Source organism: Corylus avellana, chromosome ca9 (genome assembly GCF_901000735.1).
Source record: "Corylus avellana chromosome ca9, CavTom2PMs-1.0".
NCBI classification, from domain to species: Eukaryota; Viridiplantae; Streptophyta; class Magnoliopsida; order Fagales; family Betulaceae; genus Corylus; species Corylus avellana.
In genome coordinates this window covers 7,974,235-8,001,401 of record NC_081549.1, presented here as the reverse complement: position 1 = coordinate 8,001,401, position 27,167 = coordinate 7,974,235, and the positions used below count along the sequence as shown (strand labels likewise).

Below are 27,167 nucleotides of genomic sequence, written 5' to 3'. Positions count from 1 at the left end.
GTTTACTCTGTCTGATTCGGGATGTACCAAAGTGGCTCCTGTTTCTTCGCAACCGGTTGGCTTTGAGTAACGCTGAAGGAGAATTATAGTTTTTTTTTTTTTTTTTTTTTTTTTTCTTGGTTTTTAAAATTACTTGTATATCAAAATCTAATAATAATATTTTAAATTCAATAGTGATTTTAAAATGTCACCTCACATTTAGGTCATATTTAGGAGGAGGTAAGAAGAAATTGGGTCTTCTTTCTAACATTACTCCAACTGGTTACCAATGGTCCAAAGTTCCGTGGACACGTGTGGGTCTAGTAGAGATAGAAATTAAGTGCGTACAACTACAAGCAGTTATGAGATAGAAATTAAGAGCGTACAACTACAAGCAGTTACGGTTAATGATTATTTTTCTAACTGCAACCGTAGTAAAGTTTAGAGTCTGTTTGAGATTGTGTTTGCGAAAGAGACATTTTAAGTCAAAAAGTGTTTTTAGGCAAATGCTTCATTTTTAAGCTTTTGCAAAGTGCGTTTTGGCCATTTTAAAGCATTTTGGACCTTTAAAAGCACTTTCAATTACTTTGACCAAACAAGTATTTTTTTTTTTCTTTAAATAGACTTTTTGAGTATTAAACGCACTTTTAGACCTCTCAAATGCACATCCAAGCAGGCACTTAGTAGTCGTAACCGCACCGCTTTAAGCTGTTTGCGGTTTTGAAATAACCGCCAAGTTAGCGGTTATTGAAATTAAAAACCGCACCGCATAAACCACTCTTTAAGTATTGGCCTTTTAGGAGTATTTTAATGTTTTGAGCCTACCTTGAGTCTCATTTTAGGGCCTATTTTAAATAGTTTTGGGCCTTTTCTTTTTAAAGGTTGATTGTTTTAGATGAAAAAAAAAAAGTTTTGGGCCTGTACATATATTTTGAACATTCAATTCTTGATCAACAATGCAGTAATTTGTTCTAACCAAATAAAAATTAGATTATTATGCATCACAAGTAGTTTAGCACAGTTGTTCTTTGTGAATGAAGCATTAGAACTCAGTTAATAGAATTTAAAATACAAAGAAGAAGCACAGAGTGGGATGGGATTGCGTATAAAGTATAAACAACAATGTTGTGAGAATTGGAGCAACAGAAAAGTTTCCTGCTCAACCATGGAAGGATCACAAAATGCTCAAAAATGTTCCTGCAAGCACTCCTAACAAACAATATAGAGAAAAACTGACCTACATGTGTATGTTATATGTAACCTATAACAATATTTCTTTTTATATTATTTTGAGGTAATTCAGTTTTGTGTTATGTGAGAAATTCATAATATTTTGGAAGAAACAAAAAAAAAAAAAATCTGTTGTGTGATTCTTTCTCTAATATCATAAAGTCATGTGAAAATTAGAGGTTTTTACTTACGACTTTGTTATACAAAAGCTGGGGGATCACAACACGGTATCCGCGAGTGTTTTGCTCTAATGGCCATCGGAGTTGACTATACCTATGACACGAGCAACTTTAAAAAAAATAAAAATTAAAAAAAATTATAACACACTATAAAAAAATATTGTTTGAAAATTTGTAGATGTTAAGTTATTAACCTTTATCCACGGCTAGTAGAAAGCAGCACTTAGGGGTGCTCAAACGGTTATATTCGACAGTTATTGACTATAACCGCAACCGCCTTGGGCGATTATCGATTTTTAATAACCGCAATCGCTTAGGCGGTTAGCCGTTATTCAATTCAATAATTGGCAATTTTATAACTGCTTTTTTTATATGGCCTTTTTAAGTGTTTTGAGTCTTAATTGGCTTATTTGTTGGGCTTATTTTAAGGGTTTAAGGCCCAAAATGTTTTTTGGGCCAGTCAATGTTTTTGAATAAGGCTTAGCCCAAAACATCATACACCACATTATATATTTCATATATATAGTTATAAATAGCCAAAATCCATTAATCTAAATACAAATGAAAAAATTAAAAAGACAAAATCCAAATGGAAAATGGCCCAAAACCAAAACAAATATATATTTTATTTTATTATAAAATATTTATATTTATATATTTATATTTAATAACCGCCTACCAAAACGGTTGTGGTTAGTAGTTATAAGAGGTTAGTGGGGCGGTTATAACCACCCTCTTTGAGCAGCCCTAGCAGCACTCATCATTGTATAGAGGAAGAAGGAAAGCAATTAAGACCCCACCAAATATAGAACCCATAAAGAAAATGGGAGGCCCATTTGGCAAGCTTATCCAGCTAAGGAAACAAATGAATGCCGTTGATCGTCAGATTAGGATGAAAGAAACACTTGTTGATTAAAATAGTGTGCTCCATTTTTATTTTTATTTTATTTGTTTTTTTAAAAAAGGGCGACTTCATGTAGAGGTCTGTTGTGTGCCCTTAAGTAGATAAATAAATTAAGTGTAAGAACTATCTTCTTAAGAGATTAAGGAATGTAAGGCTTGTAAAAGCCTATCTATGTTTATGCTTATGCTTTGGATAAACTATGTTGTTTTGGTTTGAATATTTGTTGATTAAAATGCTTGATACAAAACTATGCCACCACGACGTTATCCTCTCCGTAACAACAATTAAGAAGCACCTTACTATGAAAATTGTGACAGTGAATTCTAACCTCCTCATGTGCATCCACGTCCACCTCCACCATTTTACAATGGTGTACACCAGCCTTGGCCCAATTTATGGCTGAGACTACTAGACAATTTGTGGAGGTAGTTGCGTGAATCCCTCAACCCGTAAATCATTAGCCAAATTCCCCTAAGCCCAGTGCCATCAAATGATATTCTAATATGGAGGGACACATTGAATGGATATTTCTCAGCTCGAATTGCATATCATATCGAGAAGGAATTATAGTCTATGAGGCAAGGTGGGGGATCGAGGCAATGCATTGGGAATATGGTAAAAATGTTCATGTAGAGAGCAGACAACGATCTTCTTCCCACAAAATGAACTTCCTATGACGAGGTGTTGTTAAAGACGCGTGGTGCTCTATTTGTGAGAAAGACAAAGAAATTGTGAAACATATCCTTTGGAGCTGTCCTGCATCTCAAGATGTCTTGCTATGCGGGCCTAAAAAGATTCAAGAAGGTACTAATGATGTGATGCTCTAAAATATCAAAACCCTAAAAATAGAATTTATTAAAAACAAATGCTTGTTTTAAATCAATAACGCTCCATTAATTTTAAAGAATTTTAAATATAACCATAAAAGTCCTACTCTTTTTGGAGAAAACCTTTTATTTATTTATTTTTTTAAAAGCCCCAAAACCCAATTTCAGCTTCTGGCCGAACATTCGCTAAGGAACTACCAAACGTTCAAGCCCAACTTTTAGTGCGAGTGTTTGGCTAGGGACTATTCCGAACGTTCGTTGACCAAATTGTAAATCATTGAGTATTGACCAAACGTTCAACCTGCAACCTTAGAACTGTATAATAATAAACCGAACGTTCGCACATAATACCGAATGTTTGGTAACACTCTGAAAATCAATTTAACCCTTTATCCACATTTTTAGATCAAAGCACGCTCCTCCCTCTATAAATATCACATCTTTCTCGCCCCAAACTCCACCCCTGTACCAGAAACCTTAATCCTAGAGTGAGAAGATATTTTAGAGAGAGAACGAGGAGATTTTGGAGTGGTTTGTCATCTTCAAGGTAAACTCTTCTGTACTCAGAGTATCTCCAGCAGAAGTAGGCAAAATAGCTACTAAAAAAGTACAAATTTTTACTTTAGCTACTCATTTTTTCATATACACTCTAACAGATTATTTATTAAGTTGCCTATTTTGTTGGGGACAAAAAAACACATAATAGTCAGATTTGACTATTATTAGGAATTTTACTATTCTTTTGGAGATGCTCTTAACTGGTTTTCATGTTATTCTTGTTATTTTCATGCTCTTTACAAGTCTTAAGATACTATTATGAGTTTGTGTTATCATTTTCTTTAAAAAGATAAAAAGGTTTTCAAACGTTTTAAAAACACCTCTTGTTTTCGTAGGTTTGCAAGATATTATGATTTATTATGTTTACATGCACTCATTAAGAGCCTAAGATGAGATTTGATACGTGATGATTTGAGAATAGGAGCTTTGTATGCATTCTAGCATCTAACTGAACATTCTCTGCATTATGACAGAACATTCGCCCTCAAGCCCGAACATTTAACCATAAGCCAGCACATTCAAGCAGTGTCCAGAATTTGTGAAATTAGGGGTTTTGTGACCTTCAAGTAGTTTGCTACTTGATATGGCCTTACGTATTTAAAATCGACTCTCTAGTACTACGCATAACGATAAACTATGTTTCGTTGTAGCAGGAATTTATAATTTCTAAGGTATCGAGCGAGCGTATGAGGAAAGTAAATACTTATGATTGCTTTCTATAAAAACGTGCGATATGTCAATTGACTAAGCACGCGTATGTTATAAACATAATTACTTTTTCATGCAACTTGGTAAATACCTTAATAACTAATTAATAAGATTCATCGTATGACATGGTACATTGGTACGTGTGATATAATGGCCATGGACTTACTATATAAACCTGATTCTATTGTCAAATGTGTGTATGTTATATAGGCCTTGGATCCAGTGGTTGTTTCGTGATTGGCGCAACGATGTTTGATTTACGGGTCACTACAAGACGTACATCATCAGTAGCGTGGGTCACCCGAGGTCAGACTCGGTCGGGTTACTAGTATTATGGACAGTCGCATACAATAGCTAGAGCACCGCTATTGTATTACAGGTCCCTTGGGACAGCGCCAACCCTGCTGACAATGAGTAATATTTCGGGTAGACCATGTATGATGGTTATGACATATTAAAATATTAGCTTTTTGTAAAATTTATAGGTGATTGTCGTTGGAATTACACCTGTACATTTCAGGTATCAAAACTATACTTTTATGGTGCAATAACATAGGCAACCCATCAATTGCTTACCAAAAATACATGTTTATTACTACATATGAATAAGAACTCATTCTATACACAACTGTGAGATTTACTTACTAAGTCTTAGACTTACGCAGTATTTGCGGCTTGTCAGGTTAACAGTTGAAAGAACTTTTAAAGGAAAAAGCTTGGAGTCAGTTTTGCATACACTAGGTTTGATTAGAATTGCCATATTGAATAGTAGCTCCAAGTCTATGATCGATGCAAGTCCATGCATACTTTATGATGATTAGATATCTCAGATTTGTTATTTTCATATTCTTTACATTTACTCTGAGTATGCTAGACGTGCAATCCCTTCAGCTAGTTACCAGTTAACTCAATTGGAGGAATTGCTAGTAACCCTACCAAAATGGTTAAGGCCAGTTTTGAGGGCGTTACAAATGAGGGAATCACTTTTGCTCATATAGTTGCAACATTGATGGGTCATTATGATATGGGAAACCTTGAGCTTATGGCAGTGGTGGCATGCAAGATTTGATTCTGTAGAAATGTGATGGTGCTTGGTGAAGATTTCCGTCGTCCTAACTAAGTTTTCTGTGAAGCAAGAAACTCTATTGATGATTTTCAGAGGGGTAAGAAAAGTTGGGAGACATACAATAACTCACACAACAGAAAAAAGCTGTGAAAATATCAAAATACATTAGAAATACAACAGGAAAACAAGAGAACAACCAGCAAGTAATTAAGAACAATGGCTGGGGCACGGAGGTCGGAAAACACTGGCGAATGCATGGGATAGATGCTCCGACAAGTGAGATCCACTCAGCACTCGCCAGAGCGTGGTGGTCATACATCTCTTGATCATAATTACATTAACAATTGTTAAATAATCTTAAAAGGAATTGCAACAGCAGCAATGTTTTATTATTATTATTATTTATTTATTTCTTTACTTCTCTTAATTTAGATTACAATGACAGAAATATTTACAACTCAAAGGAACATATAACTTTAAACTTTGTTGCATTTAGGCTTCCACTATCAGAGTCTTTATGCTCATGATCAACTCCTGTCATGAAAAAAAAAAATGATTACAAAAGAGAAGTTAATAAATATAACATAACAAGTGTTTTGTACACTTGGAAATATTATATATTATGTTCCACACTAAAGATACAATTTCTCGATGCATTAAATTAATGAGAGTTAATACTTTAGGAGCAGAATACTTGCACTTTGAGTATTGGACGTGGTAAATAGTGGAAAGTCTCGACAAATAATATAATGCAAAAAGATTTTTTTTTTTTTTTTCATTCTAGTTTACATCAAATTCAAATAAGGCAAAAATGATTCGTTGTTTAGATTTTACACGCTTACACTAAACAAATATTGGTGTTTGAATCAATAGAGCATTAAGAGTTTATGACCAAAAAGAAAGAAAGAATTGCCCTTGCCTCATCATCTTCTTCTGTTGAAGTATCTGTGTGTACTCCTCGTCAAGGCTTCTGTGGGCCATCCTGAAGGAGGCATTCCATCTAAATTCCTACTATATTTGTAACATCCTTCAATATCCAGTATTCTTAGCTCTTGGAGATGATGTGTCCCCTCCAAAAGAGATTATGTTAAAGTACTCTTCATGTTCGTATCAAGTTCAACATATGGTACATGAGCAATTTTGGACTGATCTTCCCTTTGGCATTTCCTACTCAATTCAGGACAACCAGAAATCCTTAATTTTTTTAGCGCAATGAGATGATGTGTTCCCTCCGGAAGAGTTGACAACTTAGGGCAGTGGGAAATCTCAAGTGTGTGAAGTGATTTGAGAGTTGGCAGCCACTCAGGTAAGGCCATGAAATTCTCACAAGATTTGATGTGTAGGTACTGTAAAGTATTAGCAGATCCTTGTAGCCATTGGGGCAAAAACTCCAACTTTCTTAAATTTGTAATCTCCAAAGTTCGGAGGCTCAACTTGAAATATTGATTGTCTTCTCCTCCTCCCATCAGACTAAGCTTTGGACATTCATTAATTATCAGGGCCTCTAAGGCAGTTAGGTGCTTGATATTGAGAGACAAAGATGTCAAAATTTTACAAAACTTTATCACCAGTGTCTGAAGGTTGGTGAGGCACCTATCCATTCCTTGAAACAAAACTTCCAGTGTCGAACAATTACATACAATCAAAAACCGAAGCGAATTAAAGGATCCATTCTCCAATAAGCACATGTACTTTATTGTCACTGCCAAACACCTAAGGCTAATCATGTTCCTTATCTCTTTGGGAAGCCGTTCAAGTTGGATGCATCCACCAAGTATTAATGTCTGCAAATTGTGTAGCTTGCAGATTGAATCAGGAAGTAACTTGATTCTTTTATTATTAAATAGGTCGAGATATCTCAAATGTTTCAGAGTACCGATAGAACTTGGCAACACCTCAAAAGATGAATAACTTAAATCAAGCAATCGCAAGTACTTGAATCTCTTCAACCAAGGACAATGGGAGTGGTTGGAAGTCCTTATTGGGCATAACGGTACGCACATTTGTTAACTTGTCTAAGCATTTTGGAACTTCTGGACCTATATTTGAAAATGACAAATGAAGAACAGTTCTAGCAATGTTATTGTTGTCCAAGTCTAATACTGAACACTCTCCTTGTGCAACTGAGATTGCAAGATCATGGATGAGATCATGCATTTTAAATGTATAGATGGCCAAGTTAGGAGTCAATATCTCAATGTCTTGGAAGAAAGATCTTGACACCAACTCATTTATATACAAGTGCCCAACATCTTCCAACTCCTTTTTTTTATTAATAGACGTTTCAAGTAATAGTCCATGTGCCATCCATAGGAGAATCAAAGCATCTGAATCGAATTGAATGTCTTTTAGGAAAAGAGAACAAAAGGCAAAGCATCGCTTCAAGTGAATTGGCATTTGATCGTAACTCAATTTCAATGCAGGTAAGATGTCACTCTCATTTTGTTGTAATTTCCATATCTCGTTATCTCTTACAAATTCCCACTCCCGTTCATCAACTTTTGAATAAAGCAGGCCACCTAAAGTCCTCACAGCCAACGGAACCCCTTTACATTTTCCCACAATATCTCTTCCAATTTTTAAGAGGTTTGGATGTTGTTTCTCTTCTCCTTCCTTAAATGCACATCTCACAAACAAAGACAAACAATCATGTTGGGATAAACCTTCTAAATTGTATGTGAAATCGGTGCTCATAATGGAGGCAACCAAGTTACTACGTGTTGTCACTATAATTTTACTTTCTTCGGAACCATCAATTAACAAATCTCTCAATTCAATCCATTTATTACGATTTTCATTCCAGACATCATCTAAGACAAGTAGAAATTTCTTATCCCTCAATTTTTGTCTCAATTCAGTTTGCAATGTATCCACACTCCAATCGAGCTCAATCTTATGACGTGTAGATTTAAGAATTTCTTTTATCAATCTTGAAACACTAAAATCTTCAGACACACAAACCCACATTCTCAATGGAAAAGTCGAAACTACTCTTTCATCGTTGTACACCCACTTGGCAAGCGTGGTTTTGCCCAAACCTCCTAACCCAACTATGGAAATTACAGTGACATTTTTAGTGACATTTTTGCTATCTGGGGGCATCAAACAATTTTTGATAGTCTCTTTCTCCTCATGCCTACCAATTACAGTTGATGGATGAACAAATGAGTAGGTCGGCTCCCTCGACTGGTGCACATCTTCACGTATTATGGTGAGATTAAATTGATCCTTATCAGTAGCAATCTCATCTAACCTCTCTCTAATGCCCTTGATTTTATGAGCCAGTTTGAAAGGGAATGCACGCGTCATAGAGGATGAAAAGAAATGGCGTACCTTTGTAGAAGTGCTCCCATAAGTGGGAACCACTTGCCTCCTTAAATCTTGGTACTCAATTTCATCAAGCACATCCTCAGCATCATGAAGGACATCGTTGAGTTGCCCTAGCCAGAGCCTCAGTAGGGAGTTACTTGCTTGCTTCTTTCGGGCATCCAAGAGCACCTCTCTAATGATTGACATGGTGTGCTCAAGCTTTTTCAGATCGCTTTTGAAACCCGATGCCAAGCTGAACTCTTGGTAAGCAATGGAGCCAAGCTTCAGTATGACATTCCCTATGGTGCTAAAGGCAAGTTCAGCCATGTTGTGTAGGTTCGGTGGGGGTTTGAAGCCCTGAAGGAGAAGGGAGAGAGTTTGAGAGGGAGGCGGTAGCCAAGTTGTCGAGGAAGGAAGATATTAAAGGAAAGAGGCAAACAAAATGATTTCCACTATCAAAACAAATGGGCAAGACTTCTCATCCCAACTGGTTGGAGGAAATTCGGGATGAGGGTGGAAAAGGACAAAGACTGTACCATCAAATACACCCCACCATTTTTTACTTATTTTCCATCTAAATAACTTGCTTTTTTGCCATTTCATCCTGCATGAAAATATATAAACAAAAAAAAAAAGTCAGTAATTAATATTCTCCAACTAATTTAAAATTAATAGAAGAAAATACATTTCCTTTCAAAAAAATTTCCTTTAAAACACTTAATTCAGCATAAGAAAGACTATTTTTTGAAAAAAAAAATTGACTTTGAAAACAGACTTCAACATGAAAAGGGTTAACTAACTAAACTTTTGAGTTTAATATTTCAACTTCAACAATCTAATTACCTATCTCATTAATTTCTCATGGGGTAGAACAATCATATTCATAATATTTCAATGCTTCTATATATATATATGTTGGGTCATGGATCAGTTTCATAAGGCCCAACGTGCCCTGAACCCAAAACTCCGCAAGTATGCAAACCTGCCAAAGCCTTGGTCAGCTTAGCCCAATGAGATCTCGGACGCCCAATCCAAGATACAACTCATGGGCCAAAATAGTTAAGGGCCGAAGGACAAGTTGGTCATTTTACCTTGGAGATATATTCATAATTATCTTAAGTCAGATCATCTATATCAATCAAGATGCGTATCAACTATTAGTAACTAAGCTGTGCATATATGATCGAGTCCAAATCAGACACCCTGACCTATCGTCACACGGAAGCTGTACGTCTATCCCGTGATCCTAGGGTACTAAGATCACGAAGCAGCAAACAAACCTTACAGGCGAAGATCACGAGCGCAAGGCGTGCGCTTGTGTGCACTAGAGGAAGCCTCGATCGCACCTGTGATCGAGCGCTAGCACGAAGGATCGATCGTATACCTGCGATCGATCGCGCACTGGCTGCGATCGAGCACACCCGTGCGTGAGGAGCAAGCCAGCTGCCAGCCTTGATATGAAAAGTGTGATTTTTAGGGTTTTGTAGCTTTGTGCGAACTAGGGCTCAAACCCTACGATTTTTAGGGTTTCTAGAGTATTCCTAAAGCTTATAAATAGACCCTTAAACCTTTAGAATAGATAGACAATTTCCAAGGAGAAGAATTGAAGCTCTTCAAGTTCAAGTTTCAGGTTTATTCTTTTCCCTTCTATTTTTATTTTATGAAGATGTTTAACATCAAACTTATGTGTAACTAATTTACTTAGTAGGGTTAGATCGAAGCCCTAATTATGTTTAGTTAATATTTCAATATTGGCGCCTTTGTGATGATCATGTTGTGATATTTAACTTGATTAATTCCTGTTTTCATGAATTCCTCATATGTGTTTGCCTGATCAACATATACATGTGGTATGGACTAGTTAGTTAAATCAATTTGGATGACCGAGTCCTGGGTTTAATAAAAGTGACAAAAGAAATCCACACCGGGTTCTTGGGATAATCAACATGGAAAATTGGGAGTATACACCCGTACCCTAGGTTCCGTGTGTTTGTCGATTTCCATAGAATCATGTTTTCTTAAAGAACAACTTAGTATACACCTATGCTAAATCCTTTAAGAAAGAAAAGAGTTAGAGTATAAACTCATGCCTAACTCGTTTCTTAGGGAAATCTATAGCCTAAGGAGTATACACTCATGCCCTTAGGTTGACAAACATTAGATATACATAACATGATCAAAGCATTAGCATATTGTTATATTATCTAAATATAATTAGTGGTAGATATCAATGCCTTACCTTTTATTATTATCAAATCAAAATCAATTTTTGTTTTGTTTTACTTAAGGAATTTATTTTAAGCAAAGTTTAGCAATCCTCGTGGGAATGATCCCGTACTTGCATCATATACTACTATGTTGACCTTGTGCACTTGCGGGTAAAACGTACAATTATTTGCCTATTAATTTAGGTAGATATTTGCACAACAATCACTTCCCTAAAGTAGCCTTCGGAAGCCATACCTTTGACGGTTAGCACCGTGGGAAGCAGAAAGGAAGGCAAACCGAAGGGCGAGCCTGCCGAGACGCTAGAAAATATGATGGTAGCAAACGGAAAAGTTGTAAAGGTCGGGTCTCAACTCTCCTCGAAGGTCCGAGAAGGCCTCGTCACTTTTCTAAAAAAGAACTTGGAAGTATTTGCATGGACACATGAAGATATGCCAGGCATTAGCCCTAAAGACATACTACACCAGCTCAATGGGGATCCGAGTATGAAACCGATGAAGCAGAAGAGAAGGAAATTTGCTCCTGAGCGAAATATGACGATAGCGGAAGAGGTGGAGAAGTTGCTTAGAGTTCGGTTTATTGAAGAAGTGCACTATCCCGATTGGTTAGCCAAAGTAATTGTGACGACCCGCTTGATAAAAGTATGATTAAAAATTTTTCTTTTAAAAACCAATAACCCACAACAAAGCGGATTGTCACAGTGGCATGGTGATACCGCAGTATGCCACGAACTCATGCATTAACCTGATTGACAATATCATAAGTCTCACAGAGCTATATGTATCGTCCATGATTAATCAGATTTCATATCTTTACAGCGGAACATAAATAACATAACACATACATAACACATTAGAGCTGACAAATACATATATGTGAGTAGAGCTTTACATACAAAAGAATGGCTAAACAAAGTGTCACATGCGACACGAGCCATAGACAAAATACTAAAATCTAAGCATATACATAAATGCTCTAACAAAGAGGACTAATAACTAGTCCAACAAAATCAACCCCCGACGCATCTAGGCCTCAAACATCGTGGCCCAAATACATGACAACAGGATCCTTATCTACCGTCTCTGTACCTACATCCACAACATCGTCTACACCACGGGAATCACCACCACCCATGATGCAGGCGGATTTCATGAGCCCGCCGTCTCCATGAAATAGAGACGCTCAGCAGTATATAACTCACTGGGTTATCTAAAAGAGTCATCATTTGAAAACATACTTACAATTTAATTAGCTTAACAATAAAACATATTGAAAGTCATCATGCATCATCTATCCATAACGATATACATACGCACGGTTCCATCTCCCATCTCATATGCATACTGATACGTCTAGCATAAATATCATCATATGCAACAATTCGTATCGGTATACATATTCGTCTGTCCTATACCAGTCACATATGCATACAGATACGCCTAGTATAAAGATCATCAACCAATCATATGCTATGCATGCTCATGTTCATGCTCATCATCTTGTACCATTTCCATTGTGAGGTCAGCCTTGCGGTAGGAGACTTGTCATCACTACTGAGAGCCGTCACCCCGTTTCTCTTATACATATGAGGCCAACCCTGCTGTAGAAGACTTGTCATCACTACCGGGAGCCGTCACCCCGTTTCTCTTTTACATATGAGGCCAGCCCTGCGGTAGGAGACTTGTCATCACTACCGGAGTTGAACCCCGTTTCCGTTATGCATGGGCCAGCTCTACGGTAGGAAACTTGTCATCGCTACTGGAGTTGAACCCGGTTTTCATATCAATGCTTATGCCATGTTCATGCTCATGTTAACAAACCTTGAACTCATATACTATCATAACTCATACCATGGAAATCATAGAATCATGTCATGAACCATGTGAACCATCCAATGCTCATAACAACATAATTATCACATTATCTTGCAAACCCATAAAGCTCATAGAAACATTTCATCAAACATTCATCCAATACATCTCATGAAACATCATCAATAGTCATAGTATCTCAAAACATCATACATCAATCGTTCAACCAAAACATCTTTTATACTTTAAAAATAGTATTTTTTTGCCCAGTAAGTAAAATACTTACCTTGTAGCCTGCAAATGACTCACGACTCAAGTAATCCTTTCGAAGTGCTCCATCGATCCGATTACCCATACCACACATTGGAAGATTAGATCCAGTCCTAAGCCTCCAAAATCACATTACATGCCTACAATTAACCGCATCATTAGACTTGGTTAAACTATCAAACTCTACACCTTATTACACACATAGCTACCCACATGCTCTCACGTAGCATCGCTTACTCTCCTAGACATTAACTAAGCACCAAAGACCCTCCATTTAAGCCAACTCAACTAAGGCCTTATTCTAATTAATTGCTTTACACTAAAGACACCCAAGGTTACCATATTCTTACACCATGTATTAACTTGATTACTAAATACACACTTAATGAATTCCATCTTTACATTAGCAATTTATTACTTTATTAATTCATGATATGAAAGTATATTTGGTACTTATATAATTTAAACGCATATTAAGTTAATCCAATTTCAATAATGCGTTTATGTCACTTTTATTGTACATATATATTTAATTGCAATACTAAGTGAATCCAAAGTCTAGTTATGCATTTTCACAACATAACCAATTTATACATATAATACTCTAATGCCTTAAGGTTATATTTGGGCAACCAATAATATACAATCATCTCATCTTAAATCATTTTATTACATAACCTTATCATACTCTATGTTTATCAACATGTTTACCATTATACCCATCTACTTATCTATTTACTACTCATTACATTAAATACTCATTTACTCCCTTATCATACGTAACATTTATATATCCATTCTCATTGTCGTTTACCTCAATTTATAATACTCATAAACACTTATGATAATTACTATGATTTTAATATGACATTAGAACCTAAATCCATATTCATCAATTTCTATTAAACCCATGAAAGCCTAGGGTTAATTAACACTTCAAATGCAATTAACCCATCCAATTAGCCATCCTAGTGTTCACATACTAAAGGCCCCAATTTAATTCATACTATACCAATTAGAGTTTATGTCCATACTTTACCAATTAGGGTTTATGTCCATACTTTACCAATAGGTAAAATTAGAGTTTCAACCCATTAATTCAATAACCCAAAACTTAAATCATGCTTAGCAATCCACTATCCACAAAAGCCCCCTCAAACTAATTATAGGAATTAGGCTTCTCATTAAAATTCACTCAATTTTTGGACCTAAATAGAAATTCCCCAAATTATTATAATTTCAAGCTTTCAATCCAATGGGTAGAACAAAAAATCATGAGAGAAAGCTTAGAGATTTACCTAACAACAATCCATGGTCGGAAATCCCATTTTCGTTCCTCACTTTCTTCTTCTTCTTCTTCTCCACGGTCAGCAGCTCCTCTCCCTCAATCTCACCATCGTTCTCTCTCTCTCTCTCTCTCTCTCTCTCTCTCTCTCTCTCTCGGCCATGTGTGCGTGTGTGTAAAGAAGAGGAGAGAAAAGGAGATGAGAAGGAAATAAACGAAGGAAAGAAAGAAAGGGGAGAGAGGGTGTGCGTGAGATGAGAGTAGGGGAAAGAGATGGGATAAAGGGATAAAGGATATCCCATATAGCCAATGGTAGCCCAACACGTGGCATTAGTTAGATATCATTTTTATTTTAAAGCCCCATCTTTTTAAAATTGCAAGATTACCCCACTACATATTGATTCTATCTTTATTGTCCTCTTTTATTCCTCACACTACTTTTATTTATTCTAGCTACAACTTACCATTAATCTATTTTATTTATTAATCATTTGTCACACTAACATTATTATTAGTTAATCTCTTTATCACTTAAAACTTACATTACATAATATATCATCATTAAATAATATTGTTATTATATTATTATCACACAAATATTATTATTATTAATCAATCTTGTTTATATTTATATCAATTATTCTAACTGGTCCCATGTGCTATTTATCTCATTAATTAAATCTGATTACTATGAGGTTATTAATAATAAACTTAATTATTTTCTCGGGTCTTACATCCTCCCCTCCTTATTAAATTTCGTCCTCGAAATTTGTACTCATTGTATTGATTTATTGCGCACTCATCACTTCCTCAATAGACCTTAAAGATCATCAACACTACACATACTATCCTTAATCTCAAAGCCATATCCTTACACTTGGTCCATTGACATTTCATTCTCGTAATACCTCATATTGTCTATTCCACTACATACTTGAGTGGTCCACATTTAATATGGTACATAATCTTGAATCACATCATATATCACATATGGCTTTGTGAAGGTCATCATATATTTATTATAGCTTTAAATCTATCAACTAACTCCCAAAGTAAATCAAATGCCTACTGGTATACCGCATATCCCACTGTCATTATTATTATGGTGACTCCTCACATCTAGTGATCCTTCTTACAATTACTATTCTGGATCATCCTAATGTATATCCATCTATTTTCTAAGGTCTCCAATTTATCACCTTGTATGCAATATATAGTTGACAACTAGAATTCTTCAAGTTTTGTAACCAAAACATACTTCGTATTGCATGTCAATGCTAATTATCATCCTTTAAACTTAATATGATTCTATCTCTGGATCCCAAGGGGACATTTGGTACAGTATATTGATCGTTTGACCTTAATACTCCCATTGGGACTATCTACTAGTCACTTTTTTCCACGAGAATTTAGTTTACTTAAAGCAAACCCTATTATAGGCCTCCCCTCCTTAGCTCGAAGCTCATTATTCATTCTTATGACTTAATGGAGATTAAACCTAATCTCTTCATTCAGTGAATTTTGATTTATTACTCCTCATAGATCTCCTCAATTATTCATTACCTCTTAATCCTTGGTTGCAATAGGAATCTAATCCCCAAAATTTTAATAAGGACATTTATCCATAAACAACCTTAATGACATTAGATTGTAGCACTCACACTATCACCAATAGATGATTTCTACGCTTTAGTCTATGCTTTGATATTGATCGTTCTTTCATCAAATAACCTCAATAATACTTGATTTTCATCCATAGATCGTTTACATCGTCATCAATCAATATGGATTATCCATTCCCTATAAGCCTCACATCATGATTTGTCAAGTGATAAGCACCGAATATTGCACATTCAAGCCCCTTAATTTGCATATGTTAATTCCTTAGCGTTGTTATTTGTTTGATTTTGTTTTGTTTTTATTGTTTTCAGGTTATAAATAAAGATGCAATTAATTCCATTGATTTTGGGCTTAAAAGCACACTTTGAGAAGACCTAGAAGATATGGTTAAACTTAACCAATCATGGTTAAGTTTAATCAAATCAAGAAAATGATTAATTCGGAATTTCTCAAATTGGAGTCAAAATCGGATTGGATTCAAATTTGGATTCTGCATATGTCTCAGTATTTTGGCCGTAACTTTCAGCTCAAATATCCGATTGAGGTGATTCAAGCGGCAATGGAAAGCTAACTCAAATTACTACAAATCATTGTGAAATATAATTTTCCTAATTCGGAGCACCACAATTCTAAAATCGCCCCGCAAGATAGGAACGCAATTTTGGGCGAATCCTATTCCGATTTGGACTTGGGTTTTCTTTATCCTAATTGGACTTGGACTTAAATCTCCGAAATTTCTAGGTTTCCTAGGGCTTCTAGGACTGGCTTGCTCCCTATAAATAGACCCTTAACCTTCAAGAGAAGGTGTGCTTAGTTTTAGATACAAAAATCTTCTTGGAGGCTTGACAAGTTGAAGAAGAGATAATCCATGGCAGGAGGCCATCCTACCACCCCGATGAGCGGCTAATTCTGTAATAGGGTGTTGATGTAGCCCTTTCCAAGTAACAATGGTTTAATTGTATTTCTAGATTTTCAATTTATGCATGTTGATTGTATAACTATGAGAATTGCTACCTTTTGATTATGTTCTTAATTATTAAATGCAATTGTTCTTAAATTCCAAAATTAATATTTGTGAAATTCTTCTCTCGTCTTAGAAAGTATTTTACTTTTATTGATCTCAAATCATTCTTATTTTCTGTGATCATGAGAATGATGGTTATACAATGAGTTTAATTGACATATGAACAATAGGATTTGATAGGCCATGCCTAGGGAAGATGGATTGTACTACACCCTAGTTTAGTGTAATTTAGATAGACAGTCTATGCCAACCAAAGATGGGTTACACTTATTCATTGATTGTATGTATCCTGTTATAGAATTTTAAAATTCATATCTACGGAAGACGGGTCGTACCGCATCTTAGTGGTTAGGTGGACGATCCGTGCCAACCGAATATGGATTATACTTATTCTTTAATAAGGTAGTTTCTTGTTTATTTATAACATGCATAGAATGAATTTTTGGATTAAATCTGATTGACCATTGTTATGCGGTTAGTGGTGAAATCAACCCCCTATTTTATCTCTCATACTTTTTATCTTTATTTTCAAGCACTTTACTTTTTAAAAAAAAATCAAATCAATTCTCTTTTTAATTAAGTTAATTTTGATCTTTCGAATTTGATAACAAAACCCATGCAGTCCTTGAGGTTCGACACCCTCTCTATAGCCGTATCCTACAAAGATTCGTCCTATTGCGAGCGGTAATTTTTATAATTGATATTTTTGGTCACAAAAATACCACATCATCAAGTCCTACCAACATAATATCAATACACTTGTGTTATCACCTATAATTTTAAAAACATTAAAGCTCTTTATGTTGGCTTACTAAGTGTTGGGTCATAGATCAAACCATTAAATACCTAGTAATCCTCGGGTCCAGCCTAATCATAGAAAGGCCCAAGCCCAGTAAGGATTCGGGCAACCAAGTCCGAGACCCACATATCCGAGACCCTCATGACAGAGACCCATGGGATCCGAGACCCTTAAGCCGAGACCCATGGGATCCGAGACCCTTAAGCCGAGACCGTTAAGTCCGAGACTGACTTAGGACACACAGGTCTCAACAACAAGGATAACTCGGATATCTTGAAAGATACAGCTGTTAATAGATAAGTGATCTTATTTTTTCAAAAGCTACCATCTCTATCTAAAATGCAAATCAAATATATTATCCAGCAATCATTTACAAATGTTCAAATCAAGTGATACACGCGACCACCAAATCCTATGATCTTGATCCCCTAAGATCTTGGTGAGGATGATCACCTAAATCCCTTGTCAGTAACTGCATCGCAGAAACTCAGGGAAAAGCAGTTAGTTGGTGGAGGTACTTCCACTACTTCATGCCTATAAAAGACAGATAATCTCTTCATATTGAGGTAAGCGCAACTTTGGCTTTTACTTCTTCCTTTGTTGCTTACACTATCTCTCATTCTGACTTAGGCATCGGAGTGTCCCCGCCGGCTCACCCTTGGTCTCTTCGATCCTTCTCTTCTTCTTTGTTGTGCAGTCAAACCACTTGTGTGTTGGTCAACTCGGGCAGCTATTGTGTAGAGACCTTCCAGCCCGAGACCAACAACGAGGGTTTACAACTCCACCTGGACTTGTTACAAGAGAAGTGGGATCGAGCCCAAGTGACTATGTCAGCATACCAAGCAAGAGTGACTCGGTATTTTAACAGGAAGGTCAAACCTCGAAGCTTCAAAGTTGGGGATATGGTCTTACGTAGAATCACACTGGCAACCAAGGACCCAGCTGAGGGAAAGCTGGCTCCTAATTGGGAAGGACCCTTTAGGGTAATTGAGTGCAAAAGGACAGGAGCGTACCATTTGGAGGATTCCAAAGGAAAGGCTCTTCCGAGACCTTGGAATGCTGAACACCTCAAAAAGTACTATGTTTAAAATGCTGTAATATGTGGTTTCCTTTTCATTTCATTATTTTCATTTCAATGAATAAAGTATCTCGGAGTTAAGCAGCATTCGAAGTTCATACGTACAAATTAAAAGGTTTTATGAGTCTCGAAAAATACAGCCGAAAAGGCTTTTCCGAGCCCTAAAGAGATGCAAGCGAAAGAAGCTTTCTCTTAACTTAACAAAACCCAGAAATCAAAAACCTAAAGGATTCCCCGAGATTTAACTCGAGGTACCATGACTATGGTTAAGTCTGAGGTTAAGTCAAAAACCCTAAGGAATTCCCCGAGACCTAACTCGGAGAAGCAAAACTAAGGTTGAATCAAATTCCCCGAGACCTAACTCGGAGAAGCATAACTAAGGTTAAATCAAATTTCCCAAGACCTAACTCGGAGAAACATAATTACGGGTTCTTTCAAACTACCTTAACCAACAGGCAAACATCAAAAGGTTATTATTTCGAGACCTTATGTTAGACTGACGTTATTCTTCCAAACTACTAAACACAAAGAGTATTCACAGAGACTCATTTCATTAAAAGAGTTGAGATATACACAGAGAATCCTAAAAAGGTTTCACATTATTTTTCTTTGGGGGCGAAAGTAGGAGCAACATTGGGGGCCTCGGCAGATTGTGCATTACCCGGGGCTGACTCGATACCTTGGCGTTGTTGATCCGAGAAGGGATCATAGAAAAATTCTTTTATCCCTGCTACATCGGGCATTTGTTCTTGGCCCAGGTTAACCAGCTGTGCCATAGCTGCATCTGAACAAGGGATGTCCTCGATCTTCACTTTCTCAAGATCTATTCTGCGTGTTAAATCCTTAGCCCATGCTCGAAAGGTTTCAAAGCCCAAAATAAGCCCGTCGGCCCAGGCAGAGTTTCAAACCCATGAAGCAAAGGATAACTGATGTAGATAATTGGCAGCTCAGGTTTTGGCTTCCTTCAGCTGAGCCCTCACCTGGACGTGCTTGCCTTTGAAGAATTTGAGTTTCTCCTCGGCAACCACCTTGGCTTCATTCGCCTTCACCACCAAGGCTCTCTGGTCCAAGATCTCATCTTGAGCCAATTTCAGCTAATCCGAGACCCCCGTGTGTACTTCTTCCAGCTGGTTCAAGTCTTCTTTTATGATAGAATTGTCCTCCTGAAGTCGGTTTACTTCAGCTCGGAGACCTTCAATCTCAGCCGACAACTCTGTGACCGTAGATTCAGCCCTTGCTCGAGCCGCAGCCGCCTCGGAAGTCTCGGCTTGCATTATTGACTGCTGTTGACCCGAGAGCAGCAGCTCTTCACCTTGTTTAGCCACCATCTCTTTCAGCCTGGCATTTTCAGCTTTGAGATCGGCAACCTTGTCTGTGAGACTGCTTGTCTTAGTGGCCGAGTCCTGGGTCGCCTTCCGGAAGTAGCAGTACAAGATCAGCGACTTCATGATGCTCTGCAACAAGAAGTCCATCAGCATGTATATACAAAGAGAGAAGATGAGAAAAATATTATACTTACAAAAAGTTGGAAGAAAATTATATGTTCAGTCATGCTTTGAGCAGATGTGTCACGTTCCATTGTAAGGCTTTCGTGTGGAATCAAATCCACCAATGCTAGGAAAGGATTGCCCTTCAGGTTGCCGCTGAACTTTGCAAGAGGCCCCCGACAGTCCAATCCACCCCCTAAGGCCTTATTGGCGAGACGGAAGAAGACGAGGCCTCGGTAGCAGACGCCCTCTTGACAGCCGAGGCCCTCTCGGCAACATCAGCCTTCTTGGCACGTGTGGGTGTCGGCGTCCGACCCTTTCCAGGTTTTGAAGCACGGGCTTCGAGTTCCTCCTCAGCAATAGGTGATAGAGGTCAAGTTTCCTCGGCAGCTACAGTAGGCCCCTCGGTCCTTTCAAGCACCATCCCTACGGAACTATCTGAATGTTCTTCTAACTCTATTTCATCCAAGATGTGTTGGATATTTGAGCCTAAGGGTTGGAGTGATATAGACCCAATGGGGATTGCCGTTCCGGCCATAGCTCCAGACTAGGCCAAGGGAGTAGCGTTTAACGGACGTGGCTCAACCTCTGCCACTGGTCGCACCATAGGTTCAGGACTAGTCTTTCGCCTGGCAGCCAAGAAGCTGGCGAATTGATCTTGTACCTTAGCTTCTGCCGCTTTTACCAGTTTCCTCTTTTTCAGTTAAGGGGCTTCAGGCTCTTCGTGCTCTTCGGGCTCATCTACCAAGCGCAAAGCCCTGGCTACCCAAGGAGGAGCATTTAGTTTTTTAGCCCTAGCATCCATTTTTAAGGGCCCCGTAGTTCGGAATTGTGGAGCAGCAGGTTGGACCACTCCCCCACTTATCTTTAGAGCCCCACCTGTATGAAGTGGGAGATTCTTCTGTTTAGGTGGCTCAACTATTTTGCCCTTGCCTTTATCGAGCCTGGACTTCCGGGGGGTAGCTCCTCAAGTGTTAGTTGCCGGAGGGTCTGAGGCAACAAGCTTTGGGTTTCGGACGACCACAGAAGCAAGCCTCTTTTTTGCTCCACCGGCACCTCCTTCTTGAGTGACGAGGCCTTTCCCTTCCGAGGCCGTACTCATTAATAGGGAATAGTTCAGTACATTCTCATGTTTTTAAGTCCATGCTAAAATGTCGTTCACACGGCGCTGCTCATCTTTGGTGAGGATTGGTTCTTTAGACGCATTCCCTGCAGGAACACATGTTTCCTGAGGCACTCTCGGACCTTTGGCAACTTCAGTAGGATGGAACTCCCACTGACCTGTAGCAAAAAAGTATTTACTTTTCCACGCGTGGTTGCTGGAATACTTGTCGTCTACATGGATGAATTTTCCCCGTCATGACTGGAAGTTGTATAAGCCTTCGCACTTCAGGTTTTTTTGAAGCCGATATACCCATAAAAATTCTCGGGCTGAGAGATAATGCCCCGGTCCGAGCGCCATAGGCCAAAGCAACATGCAAGCGTAGATAAGTGTCCATGCGTTGGGCACAATCTGATGTAGAGTCAGGTTCGCATAGGTCAGCAACTCTCGCACTACCGACGGGAAGGGCAGTCGGAAACCAGCGCGAAACATAGTCTCGTACAAACAAACTTTGTGCGCAACAGAAAGCACTATAGCGCCCACCTGTTCATCGTCAAACCGAACCCTCACTGATTTGAGAATAAAACACTCCCTCCGGATTCTGGCTTCATTAGCCCTGGTTAACGCCGGCCGCCAGCAGGCTAGATAAGTGTTACCGCCGAGGCCGTCGGAACCTGATCCCTCGTTGCCAGACATGATGATGAAAGGAAAAGAGGAAAGAAAGAAAGCTCTCGGAGAACAGAGAGAAAGCAGAAAGCTAGAGCTCTGACCAGGAAACAGAGAAAGTAGATGGAAAAAGGGAAGTCTACCGCCTTTTAAAGACTCGCCTCTGCAATATGCGCATTAAATGCGCCGAGAAGAGCACGCCTTTGCAGATGACACGTGGAGGTACTCAAGTACCTGGCTTAATGAACCGACAGGGTCTTGGGAATACCAACCGACACTACTTTTGAATATGAAATTCAATTTTTCCCGCCAAAATTTGAAAATTGAACCGCCCAAAATTTGAAATTCAAATTTCAAAAATTCTTTCCCGCTTCAGTCGTCCGAGACCGGACTCGGAAGATCATAAGTCGTCTCGGATATCTCCATATGGGGGACAACCTCGGAAGATAGACCTATTCCTTCAGACATAAAATTTCCTTAGTTCTAAGAACATGGAAATTGGGGGGTAACTGTTGGGTCATAGATCAAACCATTAAATACCCAGTAATCCTCGGGTCCAACCTAATCATAGAAAGGCCCAAGCCCAGTAAGGATTCGGGCAACCAAGTCCGAAACCTACATATCCGAGACCCTCATGACCGAGACCCATGGGATCCGAGACCTACATATCCGAGACCCTCATGACCGAGACCCATGGGATCCGAGACCCTTAAGCCAAGACCGTTAAGTCCAAGACTGACTCAGGACACACAGGTCTCGGCAACAAGGATAACTCAGATATCTTGAAAGATACAGCCGTTAATAGATAAGTGATCTTATTTATTCAAAAGCTACCATATCTATCTAAAATGCAAATCAAATATATTATCCAACAATCATTTACAAATGTTCAAATCAAGTGATACACGCGACCACCAAATCCTATGATCTTGATCCCCTAAGATCTCGAAGAGGATGATCACCAAAATCCCTTGTCAGTAACTGTATCGCAGAAACTTAGGAAAAAGTGGTTAGTTGGTAGAGGGACTTCCACTACTTCATGCATATAAAAGACAGATGATCTCTTCATATTGAGGTAAGTGCAACTTTGGCTTTTACTTCTTCCTTTGTTGCTTACACTATCTCTCATTCTGACTTAGGCATCGGAGTGTCCCCGCCATCTCACCCCCGGTCTCTTCGATCCTTCTCTTCTTCTTTGTTGTGCAGTCAAACCACTTGTGTGTTGGTCAACTCAGACTTAGCAGGCATACCACGTCACCATCAGGAAAACTATGCTTCAACACTAAGTGTCCTCAATATTAACGAATCAATAAAATCTATATATCAACATTCCTTGGCCAAAAGCGAAAGGACAGGAAAGAGGGTGTAAAAAAAAAAATCATCTTCCAAGCAACTCTTTCCATCTTTCACTATTCTGTTCTTGAGCCTCTCTAACCTTATAAAACACCATGATCTATTCCTTATTCAGATATTGATACTACAACCCTCGAAAAGGTAAACTACTTAGATCCTTATATTTAATCCAATTTGATTATACCTTAACTTTTCTCTAACCTCAATAGTCAAATTGTCTTCTATGTACTTATCAATCAAATTCACTAGTTCCATAACTTTTATTTCCTTCATTCATATCTAGGCACCTATCCTTATATAGTACCATGATTTGTTTCTTGTTTAAGCATAGTTACTACAATCCTCAAAAGATAGAGTAATGAAATACATCTCCTTTTTTTTCTTTCTTTTAAAAGCATAAAACATATTTGAAATCTCATATTCGGAAAAATTCATTGTTTAAAGTTGTACTTTGAAACATTGGTTTCTTAACACATTTTACAAAATATACTTAAACCAACTATTTGTTAAAATATCATCATTCAAAACATGATTCTTTCAACACATTGTATAGAAACTACTTCTTTAAATCAACTTTCTACTTCATAGCAATTTCTTAAAACAATATACTTTAACACTTCTCTATCTCATAGTCACTTTAACACCCATTTAATATTCATTGAAAATCTAAATAGGTAGTAAATATAAAAAGTTTTAACACTACCCACATACATACCCACATTTTTCTCCATTAAGATTCAAGAATTATTTTATTGTTCCTATACGTACTTAAATAATCACTAGGGTGTCCTAATTAATTCATCATCCATATGTGTTACACTGATTTATGTTCCTCCAAACGTGTATCTAATGTGAAACACTTCCTTGAATCGGGCGCAAGCAATCGCCTCCTCGCTTCCTAATTTCTCTGCAAACGGCTTCCTTTGGTGATGGCACCAAAGTCTTGCTCCTCTTGTTAGTGCATAAGTGACAGGTAACTTTCCACCCCATCGGACAAATCGCAACGTGAAGAGGATTCTAGATATTCACGAGCTAGTCCTATGTTCCCTTGAGAGACATGTTACCCCCGAATGTAGGACACGAACATCGGTTAATTTCTTCAAGCCAGATCATTTTCTTTTGTTACTTTTATTAAATCCAGGACTCGGTCATCCAAACTGATTTAACTAACTAGTCCATACCACATGCATATGTTGATCAAGCAAACACATATGAGGAATTCATGAAAACAGGAATTAATCAATTTAAATATCACAACATGATCATCACAAAGGCGCCAATATTGAATATCAAATAAACATAATTAGGGCTTCAATCTAGCCCTACTAAGTAAATTAGTTACACATGAGTTTGATGTTAAACATCTTCATAAAATAAAACAGAAAGGAAAAGAATAAACCCAAAACTTGAACTTGAAGAGCTCCAATTCTTCTCCTTCGAAATTGTCCGTCTATTCTAGAGGTTTAAGGGTCTATTTATAAGCCTTAGGAATACTCTAGAAACCCTAAAAAACGTAGGGTTTGAGCCCTAGTTCGCACAAAATTTTAAAACCCTAAAATCACACTTTCCATAAAGAGGATGGCGGCTGGCTTGCTCCTCATGCACGGGTGCGCTCGATCACAGCCCGTGTGCGATCGATCACAGGACTGTGATCAATCCTTTGTGATGGGCACTTGATCGCAGGTGCGATCAAGGCTGCTGCTTGTTCGCACGAGCGCTTACGCTCATCTTGATCTTCGCCTGTAGTGCACTCAATCGCAGCTCCCCTGCGATCGATCGCACTACCAGAGCCTCCAATTTTCCCCAAAATAACTCTTTAAGCCCAAAACTTCTGAAATTGCTTCTTTTTCTTCCAAATGCCTACAAAAACAAAGAAAGCACATAAAAGAGCTAAAATGGCAGAAATTAACCAAAACTAAAGGATTAACAAATGTAAGTTAAGGGCTAAAATATGAATATTTTGGCACTTAACACACCCCCAAACTTACATATTGCTAGTCCCTTGGCAATACAAAACTAAAAACGAAATGGAAAAATAGAAAACAAATAGATAAATCCATCTTTCGTGGGATATACGATTGCATTTAGCATATGCAACAAGCCTTTTAAACCTCTAGGAATTTCCTAGAGGACGAGTGAAGTCTCGTGAGGGTTTTCCAGAAATGTTACCCACAAACATCATGCAAAAGTTCATGTTATCCAAAAATTAAGTTAAACTCAAGACCATGATTTTCATTCATTTGCAAGCTCAAAAAGATAAACTCCATCTTCATAATGAATTGAAATCTCAAAGTTTAATTACTTACAAAGAACATGCTAAAACATCGCAATTTTGAAAACAGTGTAAAGTGAACTAGCACATAAATACGAAGCTTTCAATTATTTCCAATGTGCAATGTCTCAATATCTTAAAGTTCACTGAAATCCTTATTAGAACGAATGACTATGGCATATATATATATATATATTTTTTCCTTTTTTTTTTGGTCAGGTTGTGCAATGTTTAGTTCCCTTAAGCTTTCTAATTGACCTATGTAACGAGTCTTAAGTCAATGACTCCCAAACCAGGTGGTTTTAGGTCATTAGGTGTAAAATACCCTTAAAGACTTACTAACTCGAGTCAAAAAGGCTACGAAACCAAACTAACCATGACATTAATCAAATCAAAATTCTTCACCTTTTGACGTGAACACTCAATGCTTTGAGGCAAGAGGTCTATTTACTTAGTGAAAAGCTTATCAATGATTTTTTATTTTTTTTTATATCACATATATATATGCCAAAGTATCCATCTAATAAGTCATCTAGTTTTACCCAAGACATAAAAACACACACATCAGCCTTTCATATCATACCCCACAAATTATGTGCTAATGTGCTTGTGTGATCACATCAAACATGTAAATTCTCAACTGTCCTAAGCAAGTAATCAAACTTAACAAATTCTATCATCAGATCATGTGTTCAAAATTTTAAGCTCACTAATGAAATCAAACCACAATTCTTTCAGATTAACCAAAATTTTAAGGCAAACATGAACATGCATAATTTTTTTTTTTTTTTTTTTTTTTATCATTCCATGTTGTTACCATGCATAAGCTGATTTTTCAGTACTGCAAGCATCGAACATTCAGTACCTCTATTGAACGTTCGGTGCAACAGTAAAATTTTAAAAAATGTCCAAGGTCTTACACTTTACCAAATGAGAACCAACACTAACATCATAATTAGAGTGTACTTAACCTTAATTTATTTTTGAGGTATTACACAAGTTGAGCCTTGTACTTGTCAAGGTACCAACAATGTAATACCCCGCTTCAAGTGGTATGATATTGTCCACTTTGTGCCTCAGCCCACACAGTTTTATTATTAATTTACCCCAAAATGCCTCATACCATTTAGAGAGAATATGCTCTGTATAAGCACATTCATTTTCTCACACCTAGGCAATGTGGGACACCACAATCACCCCATCTTGGGACCCAGCATCCTCGCTGGCAACCCTTATAGGCTTGTGCACATTCCCTTCATCTCAGGCCGGGCATCGGCTTTGATACAATATGTAACACCCTACTCCAAGTGGTATGATATTGTTCACTTTAGGCCTCATACCATTTAAAGAGAGTATGCTCTATATATGCAAATCTCATTTCTCACACCCAGGCAATATGGGATGCCACAGACAG

The 27,167-nt window shown here is 37.7% G+C and overlaps 1 protein-coding gene and 1 long non-coding RNA gene across 2 annotated transcripts; both read right to left on the bottom strand.

Annotated features, from left to right (window-relative positions):
- Positions 1 to 5,936: 5,936 nt before the first annotated feature.
- LOC132162625 (putative disease resistance protein RGA3) lies at positions 5,937 to 9,256 on the bottom strand. The gene is made up of 2 exons (XM_059572902.1): positions 8,785 to 9,256; positions 5,937 to 5,985 (listed from the first exon to the last, which is right to left on the bottom strand). The coding sequence occupies exons 1-2, from the start codon at positions 9,085 to 9,087 to the stop codon at positions 5,944 to 5,946; spliced, it is 345 nt and encodes a 114-aa protein (XP_059428885.1). The 5' UTR covers positions 9,088 to 9,256; the 3' UTR covers positions 5,937 to 5,943.
- Positions 9,257 to 11,902: 2,646 nt separating this feature from the next.
- On the bottom strand, positions 11,903 to 14,475 carry LOC132162626 (uncharacterized). The gene is made up of 3 exons (XR_009438235.1): positions 14,366 to 14,475; positions 13,084 to 13,207; positions 11,903 to 12,092 (listed from the first exon to the last, which is right to left on the bottom strand). It is a non-coding gene; the product is annotated as an uncharacterized LOC132162626 (long non-coding RNA).
- Positions 14,476 to 27,167: the final 12,692 nt, after the last annotated feature.

Coding starts and splice junctions, on each gene's coding strand:
- LOC132162625 (XM_059572902.1), bottom strand. CDS start 9,087: ATGGCTGAACTTGCCTTTAGCACCATAGGGAATGTCATACTGAAGCTT. Junction 5,986..8,784: donor ATGGGAGCACTTCTACAAAG/GTACGCCATTTC, acceptor TTTTCATGACAG/GAGTTGATCATGAGCATAAA.